The sequence below is a fragment of the Saccopteryx bilineata genome, chromosome 5 (assembly GCF_036850765.1).
Source record: "Saccopteryx bilineata isolate mSacBil1 chromosome 5, mSacBil1_pri_phased_curated, whole genome shotgun sequence".
In the NCBI taxonomy this organism is placed as follows: Eukaryota; Metazoa; Chordata; class Mammalia; order Chiroptera; family Emballonuridae; genus Saccopteryx; species Saccopteryx bilineata.
In genome coordinates, this window is record NC_089494.1 from 123,643,759 (window position 1) to 123,669,070 (window position 25,312).

At 42.9% G+C, this 25,312-nt stretch overlaps 1 protein-coding gene across 2 annotated transcripts in view; it reads left to right on the forward strand.

The window, feature by feature from the left end:
- The window catches only part of WDR33 (WD repeat domain 33), a 130,512-nt gene that overhangs the window by 92,822 nt on the left and 12,378 nt on the right, over positions 1-25,312 (forward strand). For both annotated transcript variants that reach the window (XM_066232991.1, XM_066232993.1), the window contains exons 8-18: positions 10,520-10,646; positions 11,752-11,906; positions 11,999-12,077; positions 13,469-13,579; positions 13,942-14,036; positions 14,250-14,336; positions 14,571-14,710; positions 15,911-16,063; positions 16,603-17,688; positions 20,535-20,643; positions 23,706-24,144. In XM_066232991.1, coding sequence (XP_066089088.1) covers positions 10,520-10,646; positions 11,752-11,906; positions 11,999-12,077; positions 13,469-13,579; positions 13,942-14,036; positions 14,250-14,336; positions 14,571-14,710; positions 15,911-16,063; positions 16,603-17,688; positions 20,535-20,643; positions 23,706-24,144 — 2,581 coding nt within the window. The remainder of the gene's footprint in view (positions 1-10,519; positions 10,647-11,751; positions 11,907-11,998; positions 12,078-13,468; positions 13,580-13,941; positions 14,037-14,249; positions 14,337-14,570; positions 14,711-15,910; positions 16,064-16,602; positions 17,689-20,534; positions 20,644-23,705; positions 24,145-25,312) is intronic.

A 25,312-nucleotide genomic window follows, 5' to 3' on the forward strand; every position in this document is an offset into this window, starting at 1 on the left:
ACAGAGAGAGAGAGGGACAGATGGGTACAGACAGACTGGAAGGGGGAGAGATGAAAAGCATTAATTCTCCATTGAGACATCTTAGTTTTTCACCTACTGCTCTCTCATGTGTGCCCTGACTTGGGGGGGGCTACTGCAGACCTAATGACCACCTGCTTGAACCAGATGAGCCCGCACTCAAGCCAGCAACCTTGGAGTCTTGAACTTGGGTCATCCCCATCACAGTCCTACACTCCATTCACTGCGCCACTGCCTGGTCAGGCTTGTTTTTCTTTTAATTAATTTATTTTTTTAAGTGAGAGGAGGGGAGATAGTGAGACTGAATCCTTCTTGCGCCATGATCGGGATCCACCCAGCAACCCCCATCTGGGGCTGATGCTGAAATCCACCGAGCCATCTTCAGGACCTGAGGCTGATGTGCTTGGACCAACTGAGCCACTGGCTGCAACAAGGAAAGGGGGAGGGGTGGAGAAGCAGATGGTCGCTTTTCTTGTGTACCTTGACCAGGGATCAAACCCAGGGTGTCCATATGCTGGGCCGATGCTCTATCCACTGATCCAACCAGCCAAGGCCTTGTTTTCCTTTTCCTTTTTATTTATTTTTTATTTTTTTGTATTTTTCCAAAGCTGGAAACGGTGAGACAGACAGACTCCTGCATGTGCCCGACCGGGATCCACCTGGCACGCCCACCAGGGGGCGATGCTCTGCCCATCTGGGGCATAACTCTGTTGCAACCAGAGCCATTCTAGTGCCTGAGGCAGAGGCCACAGAACCATCCTTAGCGCCCAGGCCTACCTTGCTTCAATGGAGCCTTGGCTGCGGAAGGGGAAGAGAGAGAGAGAGAGAGAGGAAGGAGGGGGGGGAGGGGTAGAGAAGCAGTTGGGCGCTTTTCCTGTGTGCCCTGGCCGGGAATCGAACCCGGGACTCCTGCACACCAAGCCGACGCTCCACCACTGAGCCAGCCGGCCAGGGCCTTGTTTTCCTTTTTAGAAGGTCACTTAGTTCCTAAGTATTTTTCTTATTATTCTCAGAATCTTCATCTTTATAGTTTGTTTCTTTGGCTATGGTACAGTTCAATCACTCTACTTCTAAAATTTGTACTTTTCACAATCAGGAACAAGGCTTCAAATACTATTTTTTAAATATATATAAAAATTTTTAAAATGCTTTAAAATTATTTTCTTCGGATAAATTTTTACTAGTTTGATTTTTCTCGATTTAAATTTATCAATATTGATGTGATGGGTAGAATTTTTTAATTTTTTAAAATTATTTTATATATATATATTTTTTTACAGAGACAGAAAGAGTCAGAGAGACGGATAGATAGGGACAGACAGGAACGGAGAGAGATGAGAAGCATCAATCATTAGTTTTTTATTGCGCATTGCGACACCTTAGTTGTTCATTGATTGCTTTCTCATATGTGTCTTGACCGCGGGCCTTGAGTAACCCCTTACTCAAGCCAGCGACCTTGGGTTCAAGCTGGTGAGCTTTGCTCAAACCAGATGAGCCCGCGCTTAAGCTGGCAACCTCAGGGGTCTTGAACCTGTGTCCTTCGCATCCCAGTCCAACGCTCTATCCACTGCGCCACCACCTGGTCAGGTGTGATGGGTAGAATTTTATCATTTCAAATAGTTCTTGTCACTTCATTGGTAATTCAGTAACTTTTTTTCTCTAAAGAAGGAAGAAGTTATGCTTCCTTAATCTTTTTTTCTTTAATTATTTAATTCTTGTTTTTGATGTTTAAAATTTTATTTTTAATGATAGTTCACATTCAGTATTATATTAGTTTCTGTTGTATAGCATAGAAATTAGACATTTGTGTTTCCTGTGCTGTCTGTACATACCAGTGACTGTCCCTCCTGCTGACCTATATACTCCTTGCTCCCTTTACCTCTTTCTCTTCAAAACCCTCCAGTCTGGCAGTCGTCAGTTTGTTCTCAGTGTCTATGAGTTTGTTTCTGTTTTGTTTGTTCATTTATTTGGTATCTATTTTTTTAGACTATATAAGTGAAATTATACAGTTTTTCTGTCTGACTTATTTCTCTTAGCATAATATCCTCTAGGTCTATCCAGTCTTTTTTTTAAAAAAAAAATTATAAAAATATTGTATGCCACCTGTAATGATTTCATATCCACTTTCTGGAGGTAATTAATTCACTGTTATGTAGTGAATTAAAAAATTTTTTTTCAGAAACATAAATAGCAGTTTCCACTTTATTATTATTATTATTATTTTTTTAACAGGGACAGAGAGAGGGATAGATAGGGACAGACAGGAACGGAGAGAGATGAAAAGCATCAATCATCAGTTTTTCATTGTGACACCTTAGTTGTTCATTGATTGCTTTCTCATATGTGCCTTGACCATGGACCTTCAGCAGACCGAGTAACCCCTTGCTCGAGCCAGTGACCTTGGGTCCAAGCTGGTGAGCTTTGCTCAAAGCAGATGAGCCTGTGCTCAAGCAGGCGACCTTGGGGTCTTGAACCTGGGTCCTCCACATCTGAGTTCGATGCTCTATCCACTGCGCCACCGCCTGGTCAGGCCTGAATTAAAATTTTAAATAGATTTTTATTCAATAGATTTATTTACATGTTTTAATATTTTAAAATTACCAAACAAGATATGATGAAGGCACATTACCCCTGTTTCCCCATTACTCAGTTCCCCTTCTTGGAGGCACTTAATATTTTCAAGTTCTTGTGTACTTTTTTTTTTTTTTTCATTTTTCTGAAGCTGGAAACAGGGAGAGACAGTCAGACAGACTCCCGCATGCGCCCGACCGGGATCCACCCGGCACGCCCACCAGGGGCGACGCTCTGCCCACCAGGGGGCAATGCTCTGCCCATCCTGGGCGTCGCCATGTTGCGACCAGAGCCACTCTAGCGCCTGGGGCAGAGGCCACAGAGCCATCCCCAGCGCCCGGGCCATCTTTGCTCCAATGGAGCCTTGGCTGCGGGAGGGGAAGAGAGAGACAGAGAAGAAGGCGCGGCGGAGGGGTGGAGAAGCAAATGGGCGCTTCTCCCATGTGCCCTGGCCGGGAATCGAACCCGGGTCCTCCGCACGCTAGGCCGACGCTCTACCGCTGAGCCAACCGGCCAGGGCCCCTCTTGTGTACTTTTAAAGACACATTTTATGCATTATTGAGCAAGTGTATATGGGTGCTGTTTTTTGGGGTGTGGTCTCTTTTTAAATAAAATATTAACATACTGCACATACTGTTTTGCACATATTTTCTTAGATAAATTTATTTGTATTTAATCTTTTTTTTTAAAGATGGGGATAGGATTTATTATTATTTTTTATTTTTATTTTTTTACAGAGACAGAGAGTCTGAGAGAGGGATAGACAGGGACAGACAGGAACAGAGAGAGATGAGAAGCATCAATGATTAGTTTTTCGTTGCGCATTGTGACCTTAGTTGTTCATTGATTGCTTTCTTACACGTGCCTTGACCGTGGGCCTTCAGCAGACCGAGTAACCCCTTGCTCGAGCCAGCGACCTTGGGTCCAAGCTGGTGAGCTTTTTTTTTTTTTTTTTTTGCGATGCCATCTTATTTATTTATTTATTTAGAGAGAGGAGAGAGAGAGAAAGGAGGAGGGAGGAGCAGGAAGCATCAACTCTCATATGTGCCTTGACCAGTTAAGCCCAGGGTTTTGAACCGGTGACCTCAGCGTTTCTAGGTCGACGCTTTATCCCGTGGGCCACGACAGGTCAGGCCCAAACTGGTGGGCTTTTGCTCAAACCAGATGAGCCCGCGTTCAAGCTGGTGACCTCGGGGTCTCCAACCTGGGTTCTCCGCATCCCAGTCCGACACTCCATTGCGCCATTGCCTGGTCAGGGTGTATTTAATTTTTTATAAGTAGATAATATATACTCGTGGTTCAAAAACACAAAGCATTCCCGGCCAGGGCACATAGGAGAAGCGCCCATTTGCTTCTCCACCCCTCCGCCGCGCTTTCCTCTCTCTCTCTCTTCCCCTCCCGCAGCCAAGGCTCCATTGGAGCAAAGATGGCCCGGGCGCTGGGCATGGCTCTGTGGCCTCTGCCTCAGGCGCTAGAGTGGCTCTGGTCGCAATATGGCGACGCCCAGGATGGGCAGAGCATCGCCCCCTGGGGGGCAGAGCACCGCCCCTGGTGGGCGTGCCGGGTGGATCCCGGTCGGGTGCATGCGGGAGTCTGTCTGACTGTCTCTCCCTGTTTCCAGCTTCAGAAAAATGAAAAAAACAAAAACAAACAAACAAACAAACAAACAAAAAACACAAAGCAATACAAAGGCTTGAATAGTCCCCCTTCTGTCCTAGCTCCCTGTCTGCTATGTGCCATCGTTCAGTGAGCCTTTGTGCATTATAGAAACACATACGAAGGTACATGTTTTTGTTTCTTCTTCCTCCTGTAACTCTTAGACTAATGCTATCACATCTAATATGGCAGTACAGAGTAGACGCTAAGAGCAGTGGCTCTTGGCCAGCTATCTGCACGCAGCTCTGTGCTGTGCCACGTATTAGCTGTCTGGTAGTGGCAAGTTAGCCTGTCTGTACTTTGTATGCGTCACGTGGAAGATGATGAGACAGTCTATATATGGTGCTTAGAGTAGCACCATAAATGAGGAGTACATGTGGCCCTGGCGGAGGGGCTCGGTGGTTAGAGTACTGTGTGGAAGTGCAGAGGTCGGTGGATCGATACCTGGTCAGGGCACATAAAAGAACAAATCTATGTTCCTGTCTCTCTCCCTGCCCCCACCTTTCCTCTATCTAAAATTAACAAATTTAAAAAAATGTTTTTAAAAAGAAAAAAATGTATGTTTTTACTTGTAGTATTTTTATTATTGACACTAATAAAATAATATCCAACAATCAGTATCTATTTGATTAATATTAGTGATATATGTGGATATGGGTAAATTCACTTAACGAAAGGGTGGATGGGAATCACACTGGCTTGAATACCTTTTAGAATACTTTAGGACACAACATTAAAGCAGCTGATAATATTTTGTTCCTTTTTATGGACTAGTGTTTTTGATTTTGCATATACTTGTTTAAACTAAGCATATACTTTATATAATGAAAGTGTCCCACAAATGGTAAGCATAGGGCTCCGGCCGTTTGGCTCACCGGTAGAGCGTTGGCCTGGCATGCAGAAGTTCAGGGTTTGTTTCCTGATCAGGACACACAGGAGAGGCGCCCGTCTGCTTCTCCATCCCTCCCCCTCTTGCTTTTCTCCGCGCTCTCTGTCTGATTCCTCCTCCCCTTTTATAGCCATGACCTGATTAGAGCGAGATGGTCCTGGGCACTGAGGATGTCTCCATGGCCTCTGCCTCAGGTGCTAAAAAAAATGTCTCTGGTTGCAATGGAGCAAGGGCCCCAGATGGGCAGAACATCGCCCCCTATTGGACTTGCTGGGTGGATCCTGGTTGGGGCGCATGTCTCTGCCTTCTCTCTTCTCACTAAAAGAAATAAAAATTAAAAAAGGTGAGCATAGAGGTGGCTGCTAATAATGTGAACTTTTTTGCATAGTGCTTTCCCATGCTTTTACCACTCAAGTTTGGTTAAAATACATAGGTTTACATATTATTTAATTTTAGGTGATAATGGTTCATCAAGTTTTTTAATTTCCTAGCCATATCTTTTTAGAATCACATTGGTAGTAACATTGAATGTTTTTAAGCCTGATCTGTGGCTCAGGGGATGGAACATTGACCTGGAGCTGAAGTTACCTGTTTTTTTTTTTTTTCTTTTTTTTTCATTTTAGAGAGGAGAGAGAGAGAGAGAGAGAGAGAGAGAGAGAGAGAGAGAGACAGGGGGGAGGAGCTGGAAGCATCAACTCCCATATGTGCCTTGACCAGGCAAGCCCAGGGTTTCGAACCGGCGACCTCAGCATTTCCAGGTCGACGCTTTATCCACTGCGCCACCACAGGTCAGGCTGAAGTTACCTGTTTGAAGTCCCCAGCTTGTCTGGTTGGGGCACATATGGCAGGCAACTATGAGTTGATGCTTCCTTATTCAACAAATAAAACCTAAGGAAAAAATAAGTTTTTAAGGTAAGCAGTAGGCATGACCAGGCTATGGTATAGTGGATAGAGCGTTGGACTGGGATGCAAAGGACTCAGGTTTGAAACCTCAAGGTCACCGGCTTGAGTGTGGGCTCACCAGCTTGAGCACGAGATCATAGACTTGACTTCATGGTTGCTGGCTTGAGCAAGGGGTCACTTGCTGTGCTTTGGCCACCTGGTCAAGGCACATATTAGAAAGCAATCAATGAACAAGCAATCAATGGACAACTAAGATGCTCAATGAACAAGCAATCAATGGACAACTAAGATGCGGCAGTGAAGAATTGATCTTCTCATCTCTACATTCCTGTCTATCTGTCCCTCTCTCTGACTCTCTGTCTCTTTAAAAAAAAAAAGGTAAGTAGTATGCTAGAAGACTGAATTGTATTTGTTTAATTTGTTCATTCTCAATTTTTAAATTTTTTTTAGACAGCGAGATAGAGGAAGGGAGAGAGAAGGAGAGGGTGAGAAACATCAACTTGTAGTTATGTCACTTTAGTTGTTCATTGATTGCTTCTCATATGTTCCTTGACCATGGGGTAGGAGTGCTCAGGCTCAACCCCCTGACCTCTTGCTCAAGTCAGCAATCTTGGGCTCAAGCCAGCAACCTTGGTATCATGTCAATGTTCACAGGCTCAAGCTGGTGAGCCTACGCTCCAGCTGACAACCCCTTGTTCAAGCCAGTGATCTTGGGATCATGTTGATGATCTCCCGCTCAAGTTGGTGACCCTGTGCTCAAGCCAGCGATCTTAGGGTTTTCAACTTGGGACCTCAGTGTCCTAGGTCAACTCTCTATCCACTGCGCCACTATTGGTTAGGCGATCATTAGTTCTTTTTTTTAACTCCTTGAGTAGTATGAACATTCATGTATGTCCTCATACCTCCTGACCATCCAGAGTACGATCAGAACAAAAATTTTTATTTCAAAAATGTGTAAGGCAATATTTAAAAAAGGCAAATGTATGTTCTTCTTGTTTCCATAAAGTGGTTATCAAATAAACATGATTTTAAGTTAATAAAACTGGAACTGGAACTAATTTCATTTTTTGCAAAAAAACTCATGGGGGTCAGTGAGCATGAAAAAAACGCACTACTCAAAGGGTTAAATAAAAAAGTTAAAGGAACAACCAGACCACTTTTTTCCTTTCTCACCTTCAAATCCCCATTGTAAAATAATATGTGTTTGTCATAGAAAATGTAAAAACAGAAAACAGGTAAATAGAATTTTAATTTCACTACTCAGCTTAATACTATTTCTGTTGACAATTTGTTATCTAGACAACTTACTTGTGTCAGTCACTCATGTCACTAACTTGCCTTCTGAAGTGATGCTGCACACTAGTGTTTCTTGTTTTGTCTTAAAAATAAACAGTATCGTGAACGTTTTAATACCATTAAATAATGCTGTCATTTATAATAGGTGCATCATATTCCATTGAGCACATATGCCATAAAGATTTATTTTGTAATATATGTATTTGTTGTCTGTTCAAGGGCATTTTTTAAAAAAGATTTTATTCATTTTAGAGAGAGTAGAGAGAGAAAGAAGGAGGGAGGAACAGGAAGCATCAACTCCCATATGTGTCTTGACCAGGCAAGCCCAGGGTTTCAAACTGGCGACCTTAGCGTTCCAGGTCAATGCTTCATCCACTGCACCACCACAGGTCAGGCTCGAGGGCATTTTAAAAATAAGCTGTATCATCCTGACAAGTGTTTTTTTGTTTTTTTTTACAGGGACAGAGAGAGAGTCAGAGGGATAGGTGGGGACAGACAGACAGGAATGGAGAGAGATGAGAAGCATCAATCATCAGTTTTTTGTTGCGACACCTTAGTTGTTCATTGATTGCTCTCTTATATGTGCCCTGACTGTGGGCCTTCAGCAGACCGAGTAACTCCTTGCTTGAGCCAGCGACCTAGGGTCCAAGCTGGTGAGGTTTTCCTCAAATCAGATAAGCCCATGCTCAAACTGGCGACTTCAGGGTCTAGAACCTGGGTACTCGGCATCCTTCTCCGATGCTCTATCCACTGCGCCACTGCCTGATCAGGCCTGACAAGTGTTTTTGGACATCCATTATTTTCTTATGATAAAGTCTGAGATACGGGGTCAACTCTCTATCCACTGCGCCATTGTAGGGTTGTAGGATATGTACTTTTTTCATGCTTTTGATACACATTACTAAACTGTTCTCCAGATAGTTGGTATCCCCTAGATCAGTGGTTCCCAACCACCAGGCCGCAGATCTGTACTGGTCCGTGGGCCATTTGGTACTTATCCGCAGAGAAAGAATAAATAACTTACATTATTTCCATTTTATTTATATTTTTAAGTCTGAACGATGTTTTATTTTTAAAAAAATGACCAGATTCCCTCTGTTAGATCTGTCTAAGACTCACTCTTGACGCTTGTCTCAGTCACGTGATACATTTATCCGTCCCACCCTAAAGGCCGGTCTGTGGAAATATTTTCTGACATTAAACCAGTCCATGGCCCAAAAAAGGTTGGGGACCACTGCCCTATAGGATGCTTGCCATATGGGGTATTGTCCTTAGCCCATGCCTGTTTGAGATATGAATTACTTCCCTTCTGAATTAGTAGAAAATCACTTTCCATTGCCTCTAGAACTGTCTCTTTTCTTCTCTACTTTCTGTTTTTCATTCTTCTGTATTCTTCCTCCTTCCCACCTAGAAGCTGGGTGTGACCCATGTTAGAGAATGAGCTGCTGCAGGTGCTCTGTGCCTCCTTCTGCACCTGCCACGTAGTGCACTCTGCAGTATAAAATGTTCTTGGAACTCATACAGCACCCAGTTTTTTTGATTTTCTTTTTTTTTTTTAGTGAGGGGTTGGACAGACAGGGTCAGACAGACAGGAAGGGAGAGAGATGAGAAGCATCAATTCATAGTTACAGCACTTTAGTTGTTCATTGATTGCTTTCTCGTATGTTCCTTGCGGAGGTGGGGGTGGGGCTCCAGCAGAGCGAGTGACACCCAGCTCAAGCCAGCAACCTTGGGCTCAAGCCAGTGACCTTCGGGCTCAAGCTAGTGACTATGGGGTCATGTCTATGATCCTACACTCAAGCCAGCAATTCTGTGCTCAATCTGGATGAGACCGCATTCAAGCTGGCGACCTCAGGGTTTCAAACCTGGGTCCTCTACATCCTAGTCCGATGCTCTATCCACTGCACCACCACCTGGTCAGGCAGCACCCAGTTTTTCAAAGATTTCAGTTCACTTTTATAGATTCTGATTTTCACTTTTTTATTTTTAGTAGCAGTTTATCTCTTACATTTGTGATGGGACCTCGTTTTGTAGCACAGTGGTTGGAAGCAGTGTCTTGGGATCCTGTAAACCAGGTTCAGGTCTCAGCTCTTGTCCTGTGGGCTAGCTCTGGAATCTAGGACATGTTATTGAACCCTTCCATTTCTTCTCTTTTTTTCACTTGTAAATAAATATAATTTATTATACTTTCCTTGGGATTTTGTTAGTATTTCAGTAGGTGATGCTCCTAAGTGTTCAATGCATTGCTTAACATTTAGTAATTACTCAGAAGGGTATCTTTTATTATCATCTCATCTGACATGTGTTTGAGTGAAGCAGGTATTGTTTTTCTCATTCTGTACTTGAGGAAACACTTTTTCTGTTGTCACAGCTAGAAGTGGTAGTATTATATGAATCTGAATTTAGTGCTTTTGTCTTAAGGGCCACTTAAGACAAAGTGGGAAAACAAATGAATGACATAAATTGTGCCTAATAAGTAGTATAATACAGGAACAACATCAAAAGTTGAAAAAGCTTTAAATACTATGACTTGAGAGGTATAGCTCCAAAAGCCTTGACTAACGTACCAGCAAGTCAGCAAGAAGAGCTTAGTTCTGGGAGAAGAGGACGGGTTCCTGTGTGTCTTGTTCTAAAAAAAAGGTTGTTACATATCCACAATGCTCCCAGACACAAAGACCAAGGAGTCTTCAAAAATTTAAGATAACTGAACACTTGGATCAAAACATTGAATAGCCTGACCAGGTGGTGGCGCAGTGGATAGAGCGTCGGACTGGGATGTGGAAGACCCAGATTCGAGACTCCGAGGTCACCAGCTTGAGCGTGGGCTCATCTGGTTTGAGCAAAAATTCACCAGCTTGGACCCAAGGTCGCTGGCTCAAGCAAGGGGTTACTCAGTCTGCTGAAAGCCCCCGGTCAAAGCACATATGAGAAAGCAATCAGTGAACAATTAAGGTGTCGCAATGCGCAACGAAAACTAATGATTGATGCTTCTCATCTCTCCGTTCCTGTCTGTCTGTCCCTGTCTATCCCTCACTCTGACTCTCTCTGTCTCTGTAAAAAAACAACAACAAAAAACAAAAATTAAAAACATTGAATAGGTTTCTCTACTTTGGTTCAAATTAGAATGGAGTCTTGCTTTAAACACACATGACTGATGTGGTTTTCATGTGAACTTGTTTCCAACAGGGCACGGTGCTGACGTGAAGTGTGTAGACTGGCACCCAACAAAGGGATTAGTAGTTTCAGGAAGTAAAGACAGTCAGCAGCCAATCAAGTTCTGGGATCCCAAGACTGGGCAGAGTCTTGCAACACTGTAAGTTATAGGAGCCCGACTTTGGTCCCTAAACAAAGGGGAATAAAGTTGCCTGCATTTGACTTTTAGTTTTCTCTCATGTACTTTTGAAAAAGTAGTATAGGCAACAGATGGATTTGTATCTATAGCTTTCTTGTTACGTAAATATGATTTATCTTGGAATTCCTAATGTAATAAGGCTTGATTTTTTTTTTTTTCTGCCACATATGTCTAATTTTAATTTGGGTACCTTGGGGGTGGAGGTGAGGGGGAGATTGAGAAGGAGGTAGTTATTACTATTCTAGCTTACTGTTTCTCCTCATAATAATACATTTTGGCACTGTATGGATTTGATGTGTATGCTCCTTACTAGACATATAGCTGCCCAGCTTTCTCCATCTCACTACATCTATTTGTAGAGAACTTTTCCTTTCAGTTTTGAATCAGTTCTTATTTTTTTTTATCTAAGGTGCTTGCTTATGATATAGCTACATAATAAAATTTTTCCTTTGAATTATCTGTGAACATTCACAGTGATCGGAATATATTGTTACCTTTTTTTTTTCTGACCAAGCAACTGCCTCCTGGTCCTTCTTATTGGGAGTGAGCCATATGCAGAGTAGGCTGCTGGGAGCTGGGCTGCCATGTTGCATATCTTTAGTGGCCGCAGTCAACTTGGAATGCCTTGGCAACAGTGCTTCTAGGAGATGTGCATTGTGCAGCCTTGGCTTCTTGCAGTGTCTTGAGATCAAATTAAGTCTCCAACAATCCCAGGCTCTTTTTATGCTTTGTGTTAGTGAGGGGAGATTCATTGAATTTAAAAATTTAAACGAGCTTTATTGTAATTTAAATGTTCAAATGCTTACCCTGCTTTAAAGATATACTTTTACATCTAGTTGAAGCTCTGCTGCTATTTTAACTGGTTAAAGGAGCAGTGTTTAGATAATAGGCTTTTATTTCAAATGTATTTTACCTGTGGTACTGTAATGTTTCTGCGTCATGCTTTATCACTTGTAGGCCAGAATTCTTGCCATCTTGACCCATGTTCTTTTCAACAGAAATGACCATTATGTGGATTTAGACTTTCTTTGAGTACTTACATTATTTTCTTGGCACTCATTTCTAGTCATGCCCATAAAAACACAGTGATGGAAGTAAAATTAAATCTTAATGGCAATTGGTTACTGACAGCATCACGTGACCATCTTTGTAAACTTTTTGATATCCGAAATCTGAAAGAAGAGCTTCAAGTCTTCCGGGGTCATAAGAAAGAAGCCACAGGTCAGTGACTATCAGGTATACTTCTCATTCTATTGTCTGAAGCATTCTGAGCTCCTAATAATTTTGTCTTTCCCTGTGTTTTTGCTTTGCAGCTGTGGCTTGGCATCCTGTTCACGAAGGGCTTTTTGCAAGTGGAGGGTCTGATGGTTCTTTGTTATTCTGGCATGTTGGGTATGTATTACTTACCATGTAAAGAATTTGTATACAGTGGTATCTTGAGATATGAACAGACCAACGTACAATTTTTTTTTTAAAGATATGAGCTATGGCCTGACCAGGCGGTGGCGCAGTGGATAGAGCGTCAGACTGGGATGCGGAAGACCCAGGTTCGAGATCCCAAGGTCGCCAGCTTGAACGTGGGTTCATCTGGTTTGAGCAAAAATTCACCAGCTTGGATCCAAGGTCGCTGGCTCAAGCAAGGGGTTACTCGGTCCGCTGAAGGCCCATGGTCAAGGCACATATGAGAAAGCAATCAATGAACAACTAAGGTGTCACAATGTGCAACGAAAAACTAATGACTGATGCTTCTCATCTCTCCATTCCTGTCTGTCTGTCCCTGTCTATCCCTCACTCTGACTCTCTGTCTCTGTAAAAAAAAAAAAAAAAAAAAAAAGATATGAGCTATGACTTGGTCTGTATTTTTGTTCGAGATCTGAGCGAAATTCCGAGATACGAATTGTGATTCGGGAAGCTGCTGCTAGTTGGCGTGTTGGCGCATGGGTCCAGTACTGGCAGTTTGATATACGAGTTGACTGACTTACGAGTTCAGTTACAGAACGAATTAAATTTGTATCTCAAGGTACCACTGTATTTTATGGAGAGAGCACCTGAAAGTGTGTGTATTTTTTTTTTTCTGAGTGTTTTATGTGTCCTGTGTCAGAGACTTTTTTGTGGTTTCAATTCTGGAAACTGGCTTAGAATTGAGAACTTATCACCTTTAATTTTGGATGTGGCAGTCATTAAGGGCAAATAAAACATATTTTCTTATTTCTTATTGGTGGCATAATTTTTCTTTTTCTTTTTTTATTTTGCGAGAGAATGGGACAAACAGGAAGGGAGAGAGCAAGATGAGAAACAACAACCCGTAGTTATGTCGTTTTAGTTGTTCATTGATTGATTCTCATATGTGCCTTGACTAATGGGCTCCAGCCAAGCCTGTGACCCTTTGCTTAAGCCAGAGACCTTGCCTTTCAATCCAACAAGCTTTGGGCTCAAGCAACCATGAGGTCATCATGTCTGTGATCCCTCACACTCAGGCTGGGTGAGCTGGACCTTAGGGTTTTGAACCTGGGTCCGCAGTGTCCCAGGCCAATGTTCTATCCACTGCACTACTGCCTGGTCAGGTGGCAATATCATTCTTGAAGCTTTTCCCCCTATAAACCCCTTGAAATGCCCTTTGAATGAATAAATACATTACTGATGACAAATGGATTCCGCTGAAACATCGAATTGACAGGTTCAGAGTAACAGGCTTTGTGCTAGCTTGTCTTACACTAAAATAAAATATCTTCTTTTTTTGGGTAACTTTTGTGAAAAAATTTCTTTCCCTGGTGCTGTTGCAGGGTAGAGAAGGAAGTAGGTGGGATGGAGATGGCCCACGAAGGGATGATCTGGAGCCTGGCGTGGCACCCTCTTGGGCATATTCTCTGCTCAGGCTCCAATGACCATACTAGGTAAGCTTCATGTGAAATACGGAGGGTCTGCACTCATGGTGCAGCAGGAAGTAAGCAGATGCGTTTTTATTGGTGGGCTGATGTATTACTTTGTATTCCATCTAATTAGGAATGTTTTTGTGCTGGTTTTTGTGCTGTTTTTGTGCTGATACATATATTTCAAGGAGATAGGGTACTGAATATTAGCTTGTGATTCACATTTTGTTTTGTTATCTAATTTGAAAAATAATCGACATTTTATATTTTTGGAAGAAAAGCATTGTAAAATTGTTATGTTTACCAGGGGACTGTTTAGTACTGTTAAGTGCCCAGAAATACCCCGAAATCATGCTCCTCTCCATCCAATTACTTTTATTTTGTAGCAAATTTTGGACCCGCAACCGACCAGGTGACAAAATGCGAGATCGCTATAATCTAAACCTATTACCAGGAATGTCTGAAGATGGAGTAGATTATGGTGAGGCTCTTGTACATTTATTCTTCTTTGAAATTGGCTATTCTGTTATAAAAGTGTTAGGCATTGAGAAGATTTTACAAAATGAATTTTAGCTTTATAGTTTATTGATTTGTAAGTCACTGAAATAGGTTTCATTTTTATAAAAGTGTTAATTTTATTGGGCCACTACATTTGTAAAATCTCTATTGACAGTAAATGTATTCCTATTTATAGATGATCTTGAACCAAATAGCCTGGCAGTAATTCCAGGCATGGGAATACCGGAACAACTTAAATTAGCTATGGAACAAGAGCAGATGGGTAAGAGAAGTTGTACCTATAAATTTTATTTTTATAAAATTTCTATAGATTTTTTTTTATCTTCATGATACTAAATTATTTTGAAAAAGCTAAAATGCTTTATGTTGAGAAATATTGATATACGTAATATAACCATATAACAGTAAAAATTTATTCTTCCAAAAATGTGTTCATGATGAAATGGCCACTTCCTTTTATTTACTTGACTAATCTAACTTATCTTTATGATTACAGGGAAGGATGAATCAAATGAAATTGAAATGACGATTCCAGGTTTAGACTGGGGAATGGAGGAAGTGATGCAGAAGGATCAGAAGAAGGTGCCTCAGAAGAAAGTTCCTTATGCAAAACCTATTCCCGCTCAGTTCCAGCAGGTCAGTGGCCCCAGCTCATCCCTGCATCGCAGAGTCTAACTGAAGTTCAGGAATAGGTTTCTCTGGCTTATCTCATCTGTTGAAGATATTTCTGTACTAACAACTCTTTGGGAGCATTTTTCACATATATCAGGCATTTTTAGACATAGTTCCTATCTACTGCTTTGCAATTAGTGCTGAATTTGTCATGAATATTCTCTAGATCCTTTATTCTCACCTAGTTATTGTCATCCGTGCTGTCAGAGGAAAGAGAAAAGAGAGGCATGGGAGAGGAGACAGTGCATTAACTCTCTTCTGTGTCATCTGATTTCTGTTTGATTTGGCCCTTTTGAAGGGGCAGGCAAACTTCACATTCTTTTTTTTTTTTTTTTTTTTAATTTTTATTTTATTTATTCATTTTAGAGAGGAGAGAGAGGGGGAAAGAGAGAGAGAGAGACAGAGAGAGAGGAGAGAGAGACGGGGGAGGAGCTGGAAGCATCAACTCCCATATGTGCCTTGACCAGGCAAGCCCAGGGTTTTGAACCGGTGACCTCAGCATTTCCAGGTCGACGCTTTATCCACTGCGCCACCACAGTCAGGCAAACTTCACATTCTTAATAACATGCAGGATCTTACATCTTTTTTTTTTCCTTTACAGAGACAGAGAGAGAGTCAGAGAGAGGGATAGACAGGGACAGACAGATAGGAACGGAGAGATGAGAAGCATCAGTCATTAGTTTTTTGTTGCGCGTTGCAACACCTTAGTTGCTCATTGATGGCTTTCTCATATGTGCCTTGATCATGGGCCTTCAGCAGACTGAGTAGCCCCTTGCTCAAGCCAGCGACCTTGCGCTCAAGCTGGTGAGCTTTTTTGCTGAAACTAGATGAGCCCGCACTCAAGCTGGCGACCTCAGGGGTCTTGAACCTGGGTCTTGAACCTGGGTCTTCCCCATCCCAGTCTGACGCTCTATCCACTGCACCACTGCCTGGTCAGGCGATAAATGACATCTTTTATTTAGTAATTTCTGCCTAGTAATAAGCTTGCCAAATTCCATTCCTGTCACTAAGAATTAGCATTAGAAATAAAGACAGTATACCAGGTGAGCCAGCTTGTATTTATTAAGTTGGGAATGAGCCAATGACATTTTACAATGGTTTTTTCATTATGTTATTATAATTTACACACTTAGGGTATATTTCAATATTTTCTTCTTTTCCAAGGCTTGGATGCAGAATAAAGTTCCAATTCCTGCCCCAAACGAGGCACTGAATGATAGAAAAGAGGACATTAAATTGGAAGAGAAGAAAAAAACACAAGCAGAAATTGAGCAAGAAATGGCCACATTACAGTATACTAACCCACAACTTCTAGAGGTATGTGAAGCCCCTTAGGGGTTCAGAATGTTCTAATGCTGCGTTAGGGAGCTAGTTTTTAACCAGGTCAGTCAAGCTGTCAGTAGACCTAAATTAACATACATTTTTAATAGGAAAAATAAAGCTAGTGGAGTTTAAATTTGAATTCACTTATTTATCCACAAATAAAATAATTTTTCTTTTTCTATCAGCCCTAAAGCAGGTGGTTTATTGTTAATTTTTTGCCTTTGACAGCTACCAAGAATGATGGAACACCAGTAAATTATTGGGCTTTTTCTGGTCAATATAGGTATAAATAATCCTGACAACTGTTCTCCTCCCCTACAGAAGGGTAGTCTAGACTCTAGACTCTAGAGTGAGGCTGGAAGCTGGAGTGCTTTCTGAATATCTGAATGTAATTCAGACTTTAGTTATTTTTGGGGTGTTAAGAGGTTGATGTCTCATGTTTATTTTCAGGTTTCCCCAATGATATAAGTGACAAAAATATTATCTTCTAGGGATCTGGCTGATTATTCATTATGCTTTTTCTTTCTTTTCAGCAACTTAAAATTGAAAGACTTGCACAGAAACAAGCTGAGCAAATTCAGCCTCCTCCTTCATCGGGTACCCCTCTCCTTGGACCCCAGGCCTTTCCAGGACAAGGTCCAATGTCTCAGATTCCTCAAGGTTTTCAACAGCCCCATTCATCTCAGCAGATGCCAATGAACATGGCTCAAATGGGGCCTCCAGGTCCACAGGGACAGTATAGACCCCCTGGACCCCAGGGACAAATGGGACCACAGGGTCCTCCATTGCATCAGGGAGGTGGAGGGCCACAAGGATTTATGGGACCACAAGGGCCCCAGGGCCCATCCCAAGGGTTGCCGAGGCCTCAGGACATGCATGGACCTCAAGGAATACAAAGGCATCCTGGACCTCATGGCCCTTTGGGACTTCAAGGGCCACCTGGACCACAGGGTAATTCTGGTCCTCAAGGTCATATGGGTCCTCAGGGTCTACCTGGCCCACAAGGACATATAGGCCCCCAAGGCCCACCTGGTCCCCAGGGTCACATGGGCCCTCAGGGACCTCCTGGTACTCAAGGTATGCAGGGGCCACCTGGTCCCAGAGGAATACAAGGACCTCCTCATTCTCATGGGATACAAGGTGGGCCAGGGTCTCAGGGGATCCAAGGTCCTGTGTCTCAGGGACCTCTCATGGGATTAAATCCAAGAGGAATGCAGGGTCCTCCAGGCCCTCGAGAGAATCAGGGTCCTACTCCCCAAGGCATGATGATGGGCCACCCACCTCAAGAGATGAGACCTCACCCTCCAAGTGGACTACTGGGACATGGCCCTCAGGAAATGAGAGGTCCTCAGGAGATGCGAGGCATGCAGGGGCCTCCACCTCAAGGGTCAATGCTGGGCCCTCCCCAGGAATTGCGAGGGCCTCCAGGCTCACAAGGTCAGCAGGGGCCGCCCCAAGGCTCTTTGGGACCTCCACCCCAGGGTGGCATGCAAGGGCCCCCTGGTCCTCAGGGACAGCAGAACCCAGCAAGAGGGCCACATCCATCTCAAGGGCAAATACCATTCCAGCAGCAGAAGACAGCTCTGCTAGGTGATGGGCCCCGCGCCCCCTTCAGTCAGGTATTGCTTATTTCCATCTTGTACATATTACACGTTGGGAAGGTGTGCTCTGCATTGAGATGGCACTTCCGAGAATGTCTCTCATGTGGTGGCCCTGTCCTGTGAGTAGTGTCACAGCTGAGGAAGCAGAGGACAATAATTAACTACAGCGCATTATCAATCTTTACTTCTCAACCTAGGTTTTTAATAGGTGTTCTTCCAGAAAAGATTAACTTTCAGTTGAATACAGTTCATAATTGTTCAGGACTCTAAAAGAGTTGTGGCCTGGGGAGGGAGCCTGGGTGCCTCTGAGCCTGCTGGGCCCTCCTGGTGTTTCTTGGGCCTGCCAGCAGAGCCTCCTGTTACTTGCCTGCCGGCTCCACTTTTTAAGATAGTCTGGTATGTTTGACCTCACAAGTGCACTATAGACCATGACCTCACTGTCTTCCCTTCAGTGTGTGCTTTTAGACATCTCTCAGCACATAATAATGCTTCTCAAATAGTGACTCTTTGGATAAAATTCTTTTCAAGTTGTTTTCAGCTTATAAAAATATTTATTATAAGAGGGAGTATTTCTATAGAAATTTTCTTGGCCCTTTTTTTGACAGTTCTGTTTTTATCATCTGAATTTTGTTATCTGTTCCCTGAACTTGTGCTAGAGAGGTGGTGTGAGGTGTGCTCAGGCTGCTTGGGGGAATCAGAAGGCCCGCCTGAGCATGTGTTGACTCTGTGGTGTTAATGTTCTTGTGAATTTAGTCTAGCACAGGAGTCAGGAACCTTTTTGGCTGAGAGAGCCATGAATACCACATATTTTAAAATGTAATTCCGTGAGAGCCATACAATGACCCATGTATGGTTAAGCATTATCTAATAAAAATCTGGTGTTGTCCCGGAGGATAGCTGTGATTGGCTCCAGCCACCGCAACCATGAACATGAGTGGTAGAAAATTAATGGATTATAACACGTGACAATATTTTATATTTTTAACATTTTTTTATTAAAGATTTGTCTGAGAGCCAGATGCAGCCATCAAAAGAGCCACATCTGACTCGCGAGCCATAGGTTCCTGACCCCTGGTCTAGCAGCATGGCTGAGGGGAGGGGTGTATGAGTGAGCCATGCTCACTGGCACTCCACTCGCTGGGAAGAGGCCAGACTGCAGATGCTGACAATGGGAAACGCACTCTGCTAACACCTCTGAATATCTGTAAGATGAGGGTGACCATGGGATTCACTGAATTAAAGTGACTAGCTAAATAAGTAGATCATGTGGTACTCCAGTAGATCTTCCAGAACTTAAGTGTGTCCATAGCAGTGAAGAATCTGATGACATTTGAGTTTATTTCCAGAATTCATTAAGCACTTTTCAAAATTTAGGATGAGTTTAATAAACCTAGGTTTACCATCCTGAATTGCCCTAAAACTTAAAGTGTTACATATTTTATTAATACAAAGTGTATTCATGTGTGTTAATAATTTACTTCTGAACCTATGGTAGTGAATTAACAGTTTTCATTTTGGAGGATAAAGACATATGACCTTCAGCTTTTATCTTATGACTGAAATAACAAACATGTCAGATTTAAAAGGACAGGGCTGCATTGCTGAGACTATTTAGTGAGAGCTTTTATTCTATCATGTAGTAAACGATTTTATATAAGAAAAGCATTTGTTTATAAAGATTTAATTGACATGCAGAAATATTGGTAGAATGAATATGAAGGTTTGAAACAGGGTATTTCAAATCTCAAAAGTTGCCTGGTGAAAATCTTTGCTTATATTTGTTATATACTTAAATCTGACTTTCTTCACTTTGACAGGTGAATTATTTAATTGGTGTAGTTTACTGGAATTATTTTCAGGCATTAAATGAACAGCATGAAAGATGTTGTCCTCAGGTAAAACAGGTAGAAAACGAGTATAGAAATGACTGGTGGTGTGTTTGTAACTGTCATGTGCTCCTCCTGTTGAGGCTGCTCTTTCATGTTACCTAGTTTGGAATGTGAAAACAATTTTGCTATTGATGGTTTTTAACTGCTATTCTCATCATAGGTCTAGTCACTAAATGCATTTTTATGTGTGGGAATGACTAGATATGTGTTTGTTTGTCAGCATACATGATCCAAGGTCACTGGGTAGAGCGGGGAATCATAATTCAGATATGCTGGGTAAAAAGTACAGACTATAAGGTCTAGGGATAGGCGTGGGCGCCAGAAGAAGGCGATGGAGAGCATAGAACAGCAGGTTTGTATCAGACAGAACAGCTCAAAGAGATCCCTGGTGACTGAGCTGGGAATAAACAGTAGTAGGGTGCTGAGGACAGGGGGTCTGGAAGGTAGAGATAGAGGGAGGAAAAAGGAGAAAGCTCGCATCAACAGCACATTCAGCAGCAGCTCGGCCCTTTCCTGTCCTCCCACACCACCCTTTTCAACCCAGCCCTGACATCTTGCAAGGAGGGATGATTTTCTATAGCTGCACAGGAGTTGGGGATTCCAGAGTAGAGCTTACCTGTCCTGGCAGATGGCTACGTCTTTCCTTTCTAGGAGTTTCTCTGTGCGTAGTGTTGTCATTACAATATAATTTCTGACTTTCCATTGAGGTTCTTGCTTAGCATAAGTGGAGATCTAGTTTTAAATAAAAATGTATCAGCAGGTTTAAAATATATGTGTTTTCTTTTCGTATGGTAGGAGAAGTATCTCCTTTCTCCCAATGTAAGGGCAGGTTTGCTATAATGTCACTAGCTATACACTTACTGCTGGAGGCTTTGGGGCAGTTGACGTTTTTATCTGATCACATTCTAATAAAATTTGCTATTCATAAAGCACATGCCTATGATTTCACACCCCCGCTTTGAAAACATCTTTCAGGAAGGACAGAACACAGGCCCCCCACCCCTGATACCAGGCCTAGGGCAGCAGGGAGCACCAGGTCGCATCCCCCCTCTTAATTCTGGACAAGGACCCGGCCCTAACAAAGGTAAATATCTGCTTGGCTAAATAAGAGATTGTGTTTTACCACCTTTGGGTAACTCTTAGAATTAATAGTTTTATTGGTAAGTAATTGATAGAATGGTCATTTGAACCTGTAGGAAAATAATAGCACAGCCACTTCAGGGAATAGCTTTGTCTTAAGTTGCTTTCATTCATAGATTGTATTAGTAAGCCAAAATGCTGCCCTGAGGGTATAAGCTCCTCACTACCAGAAGCTGCTGATGAGGCTGCCTGGAGAGGCAGCCGTGCCCATCTGTCAGGAGTGAAGGGACGCCTGTGCACACCCAGTGCACACGCATCCTTTAGCGCCCTTCGGCAGCGGTGAGCTGAGCTTACCCATTGTCAGTATTGTGATAGGATAAAGAATTCAGTGATGTTAATGGTTTAAAAAATTTTTTTTTAAATTCATTTTAGAGAGGAGAGGGGGAGAGAGAGAGAGAGAGAGGAGAGAGAGAAGAGACGGGGGGGGGGGGGCGGGGAGGAGCTGGAAGCATCAACTCCCATATGTGCCTTGACCAGGCAAGCCCAGGGATTTGAACCGGCAACCTCAGCATTTCCAGGTCGAGGCTTTATCCACTGCGCCAGCACAGGTCAGGCTTAATGGTTTTTTTAAACACCACTCCTTCTCCCACAAACTGTGCCAAATAGTGAATTACTGAGCTGGTTACATTGGCAGTAAGAGAGCAGTGCACTGGTGTGTCCTGCCTCAGGGTGTTGGTGCTGTGGAAAGCACAGAGATGAGAATTGTCAGCATTCAGTTAGATGTGAGGTTATTTGGAAATTAAGAGTTAATCTTAGGAGTTGAAAGGGTGTGCGCTGGGAGCCAGAGTTCCCTGCTCTCTAAAGGGTTAAACTCGCATCCACCAGCAGGAAACATTAGAATAGGAGTAGAGTGCCATAGCTTTTGGGGAATTAGGGGATTAGTACTTTGAGGGAATGTGGGTGGAGGGAAGTTAAAAAGGGAGTTGACTTCAGTGAAAGGGCACAGACCAGAGAGCCATGAGTACTGTGGAGATTGCTTTTCAAAATGTTGCACTTTTTAAAATTTTAATTGGTTAAGCCCACAGCACCCTGTGGTACATGTTAGGGTTCTTGCTCCATTTTATCAGAGTAAGGAAAGTCCTTGTCAGCATTTACAGCTCTAGGACTTGGGATGTAAAAAGCTTGGTCTCTGGTGTATGTGAGGTATTGGAGGTAGAGATAAAGGAAGGGATGAAGGAATCAGAGGTTGTGCCAAGAGGGAAAAATGAAAGCAAGCATCAAGAACCAGTCTTTGGAATTTGGGGACCCTAAGAAAGAAGAGTCTTTTATCCATAAGGTACAGCCATCAGCAAACTGAGAGCCTGCCTCTCTTCCTGTCCCTGCCCTGTGTCTTGTCTCTACCTGTTTCCCTCTCCATGTTCTTCCCCTTTTCTCTTTCTCTCTCTCTCGTCTTCTCTTTTTCTCTTTCTTTCTTCCTTCTCTCTTTTTCCTCCCAGGGACCAAAGGGAGACGGGAGAGCCAAGAAAGGGGCCCTGCCATCTCCCACTGGATTAACCAGCGCTGCCGCCCCATCACCGGTGGCCACATCCCTTCTAATTTGTAGTGGTGGGTTTCTTTCCTTGGATAAGCAGGGTACTTCTAAACAGATAAAGGTAATGGGAGGATTAATATTCCTAGGTAAGTCCAAATGGAATACGTTCAGCTTCCTCAGGTCAAAGGTCTGCTGTGTCCAAGGTTATACCAGGTTCAAGCAACAGGATGTCAGAGAGAAGCCATTAGTTGCAGGAATATTGGAGGAGTGAGGAGTCCTTGCTACTATAAGGATACATATGTAGGGTATTTGCAAACTGAACATAGGAACAACTCAGAAGGTGCTTTCTTGACCATGGAGAGGACAGGTTTTATGGAGGAAAGAATAGAGAATACTTCAATGGTGTATTTTTCTACAGAGATTTCCAAGTTTTTTTATACATGTTTGAATAGTGAGGAGGGACTGAAATGGCTACGAGAAATGAACAGGAAAGAGGAGTATGGACATTGGCAGGGTGATGAGCAGGCGGAGTGTGATATTGGGAAACAGTTCCGTTTATCTCTGTTCCAGGGCAAAGAGTAAGGGCATGAACTGGGCAGGGGGAGGAGTTTCAGTTAAGAACCTACTTGTTTTCAAGGCAGGAGTGTCCCTTTGCTGTTTGATTTAGTTTGTATGTTAACAGAAAATAAGTATTCATTTATTATGGCTGTATTAATTCAGTAGCCAGGTAAAGAGGTCCTGTCAAACTTAGGAGATGATCTAAGTTAACCATCACAAATTTAATAAATTGGTCTCTTTCCATTTTTATTTACTACTTTTAATATATGACATATGCTCAAATATGTAAAAAAATGTTTAGTTTTCCAAACTAAACTGTTTGCAAGATACTGTTCATAGAAAGGGCAGGGCAGATGTTCCTATAAACCTGGAAAGTGAAGCACAGAGAGGCTGTTTGTTCTCCAAGCTGTCATAAGGGAAGCCTGTGCTTCATTTGTCTTACAGAAGGTTTTGTTAGACTCAAAGTGTGAGTTAACAACTCAAGTTAAATGAACTAGGGGTTAAAGGAGTGTCATCATGGATGGTGTTAGCCCCGTGCCCTGGGAGGTGAGTGCAGAGGTGACTGCTGTGTGGCTTCTTGGCCTGCAGCATGAGTTTTCTCTTGTCTCTTGGATATGGAGCAAATGAGCAAACAGAGAAGTCACTGAAGCATGGGGGCGGGGGAGGGAAGCTCAGTCTTACTCCTGTGAGGCTTGCTAATGTCTTCTAGATTCATCACTACTAGAAGGTGGGTGTTGGTAACTTCATTTCAGATTAGTAATTTGCCCTAGGTCCAGTTCATTAGCTAGCAAGTGATGAGGTTGAAATCTGTACCATTATGTGATGCCTTAGGGATATTTGTCTCCTAAGTATGCTGAGAACAAAGGAGGAAAAACATTCTAAATAAAAGAATGCATTCTGAAACATGATGCTGAAAAGTCAGACCTGTGTTGGCAGGATTCCTGGAAGATGTGGTAAAGCAGCTTTGTTTCCTATAGGTGACTCACGGGGCCCTCCAAACCACCACATGGGTCCCATGTCCGAGAGGAGGCATGAGCAGAGCAGTGGCCCCGAGCACGGTCCAGACAGGGGCTCTTTCCGGGGCGGCCAGGACTGCAGGGGCCCCCCTGATAGGCGCGGCCCTCACCCCGACTTTCCTGATGACTTCGGCAGACCAGATGACTTCCATCCTGACAAGCGCTTTGGCCACCGATTGCGTGAATTTGAGGGGCGAGGAGGACCTTTACCACAAGAAGAAAAGTGGAGACGAGGGGGTCCCGGACCTCCGTTTCCTCCTGACCACAGGGAATTCAGTGAGGGGGATGGCCGGGGCTCAGCCCGGGGCCCTCCAGGGGCCTGGGAAGGCCGCAGACCTGGAGATGAACGGTTCCCCCGGGATGCTGAGGACCCTCGTTTCCGAGGACGCAGAGAAGAAAGGTGGGGCAGAAACTGTGGGTCTGTTTCCTCTTCCCTTCCACAGGCTCTCTTTTCTTTTTTCTTGTTGCTCTACCCTTTCCATGTTTTGCATTTAGACTTAAAAAATTATGGTTTAACCTTTATGTGGTTCTTTTTTATCTTTACAATTTAGAAATATATATATATATTTTTTTTTTTCTTGCTATTTTTTGGTAGTTTTAAAGCAATGGGAGGGTCTCTACACTAAAAGTGTCCTGGATCTGATTAGAGATCTCCAGGCTCTCTTGATTAGAATGATGGAATGAGAGACAGGTATCTAGATTAAGAATAAAGCAATTATTTAATAGATTGTTTTTGTGAAATTGCCTAAAGATCCTAACAAAATCAAATGAAACTGAAAAATAATCTGGCTGTTTAAAGTAGGTCAACTTGCTTGGGCTAAAAAATGGAATACAAAAAATAAGGAGGAAGAAAAAGAAAGTATGGAGGAAAAATAAGAATTAGTGAAATTTCAAGTGAGACTCAGAATAATCAATGATGATGGTTATTAAGTATTGACTGTGTACTACATAGTCTCATTTCATTGACATAGTGAATTGTGAGACAGGTGGTACCGTAAGCGTTTAACAGACAAGGGATCACAATAAGAATCAGCAGTTTCTGACCTTGGAATCTTGGAAGGTCCCATAGTGCCCATGCTGCTAAGCATTCTTTCCTCTACTGCTTCATTCTTCCCTCTCATGCCTTTCCAAAACAGCTCACCCCAGTGTTCCTAGTAAGTGATTAAGGGTTGGCCATCCACATCCTCACAAGATGTGCTAGAAAAGGCTCCCTGATAAAAAGGCTATGGAGTGTGAAATAGTAAAAGAAAACAATCAGAAGGGAGTTTTTTGGATAAAAAAAGATTTAATAGCTCCCAGTTTTTATAAGGGCCTTTATGATATCCAGGTATTCGCTCTGAAATGGCTTTCTTCCCCCCCCCCCCCTTTTTTTTAGTGACAGAAAAGGACAGAGGGACAGACAGATAGGAAGGGAGAAAATGAGAAGCATCAATTCTTTGTTGCGACACCTTAGCTGTTCATTGATTGTTTTCTCATATGTGCCATGACCAGGAGGTACAGCCGAGCCACTGACCCCTTGCTCAAGTCTACGATTTTGAGCTCAAGCCAGTGACCATGGGGTCATCATG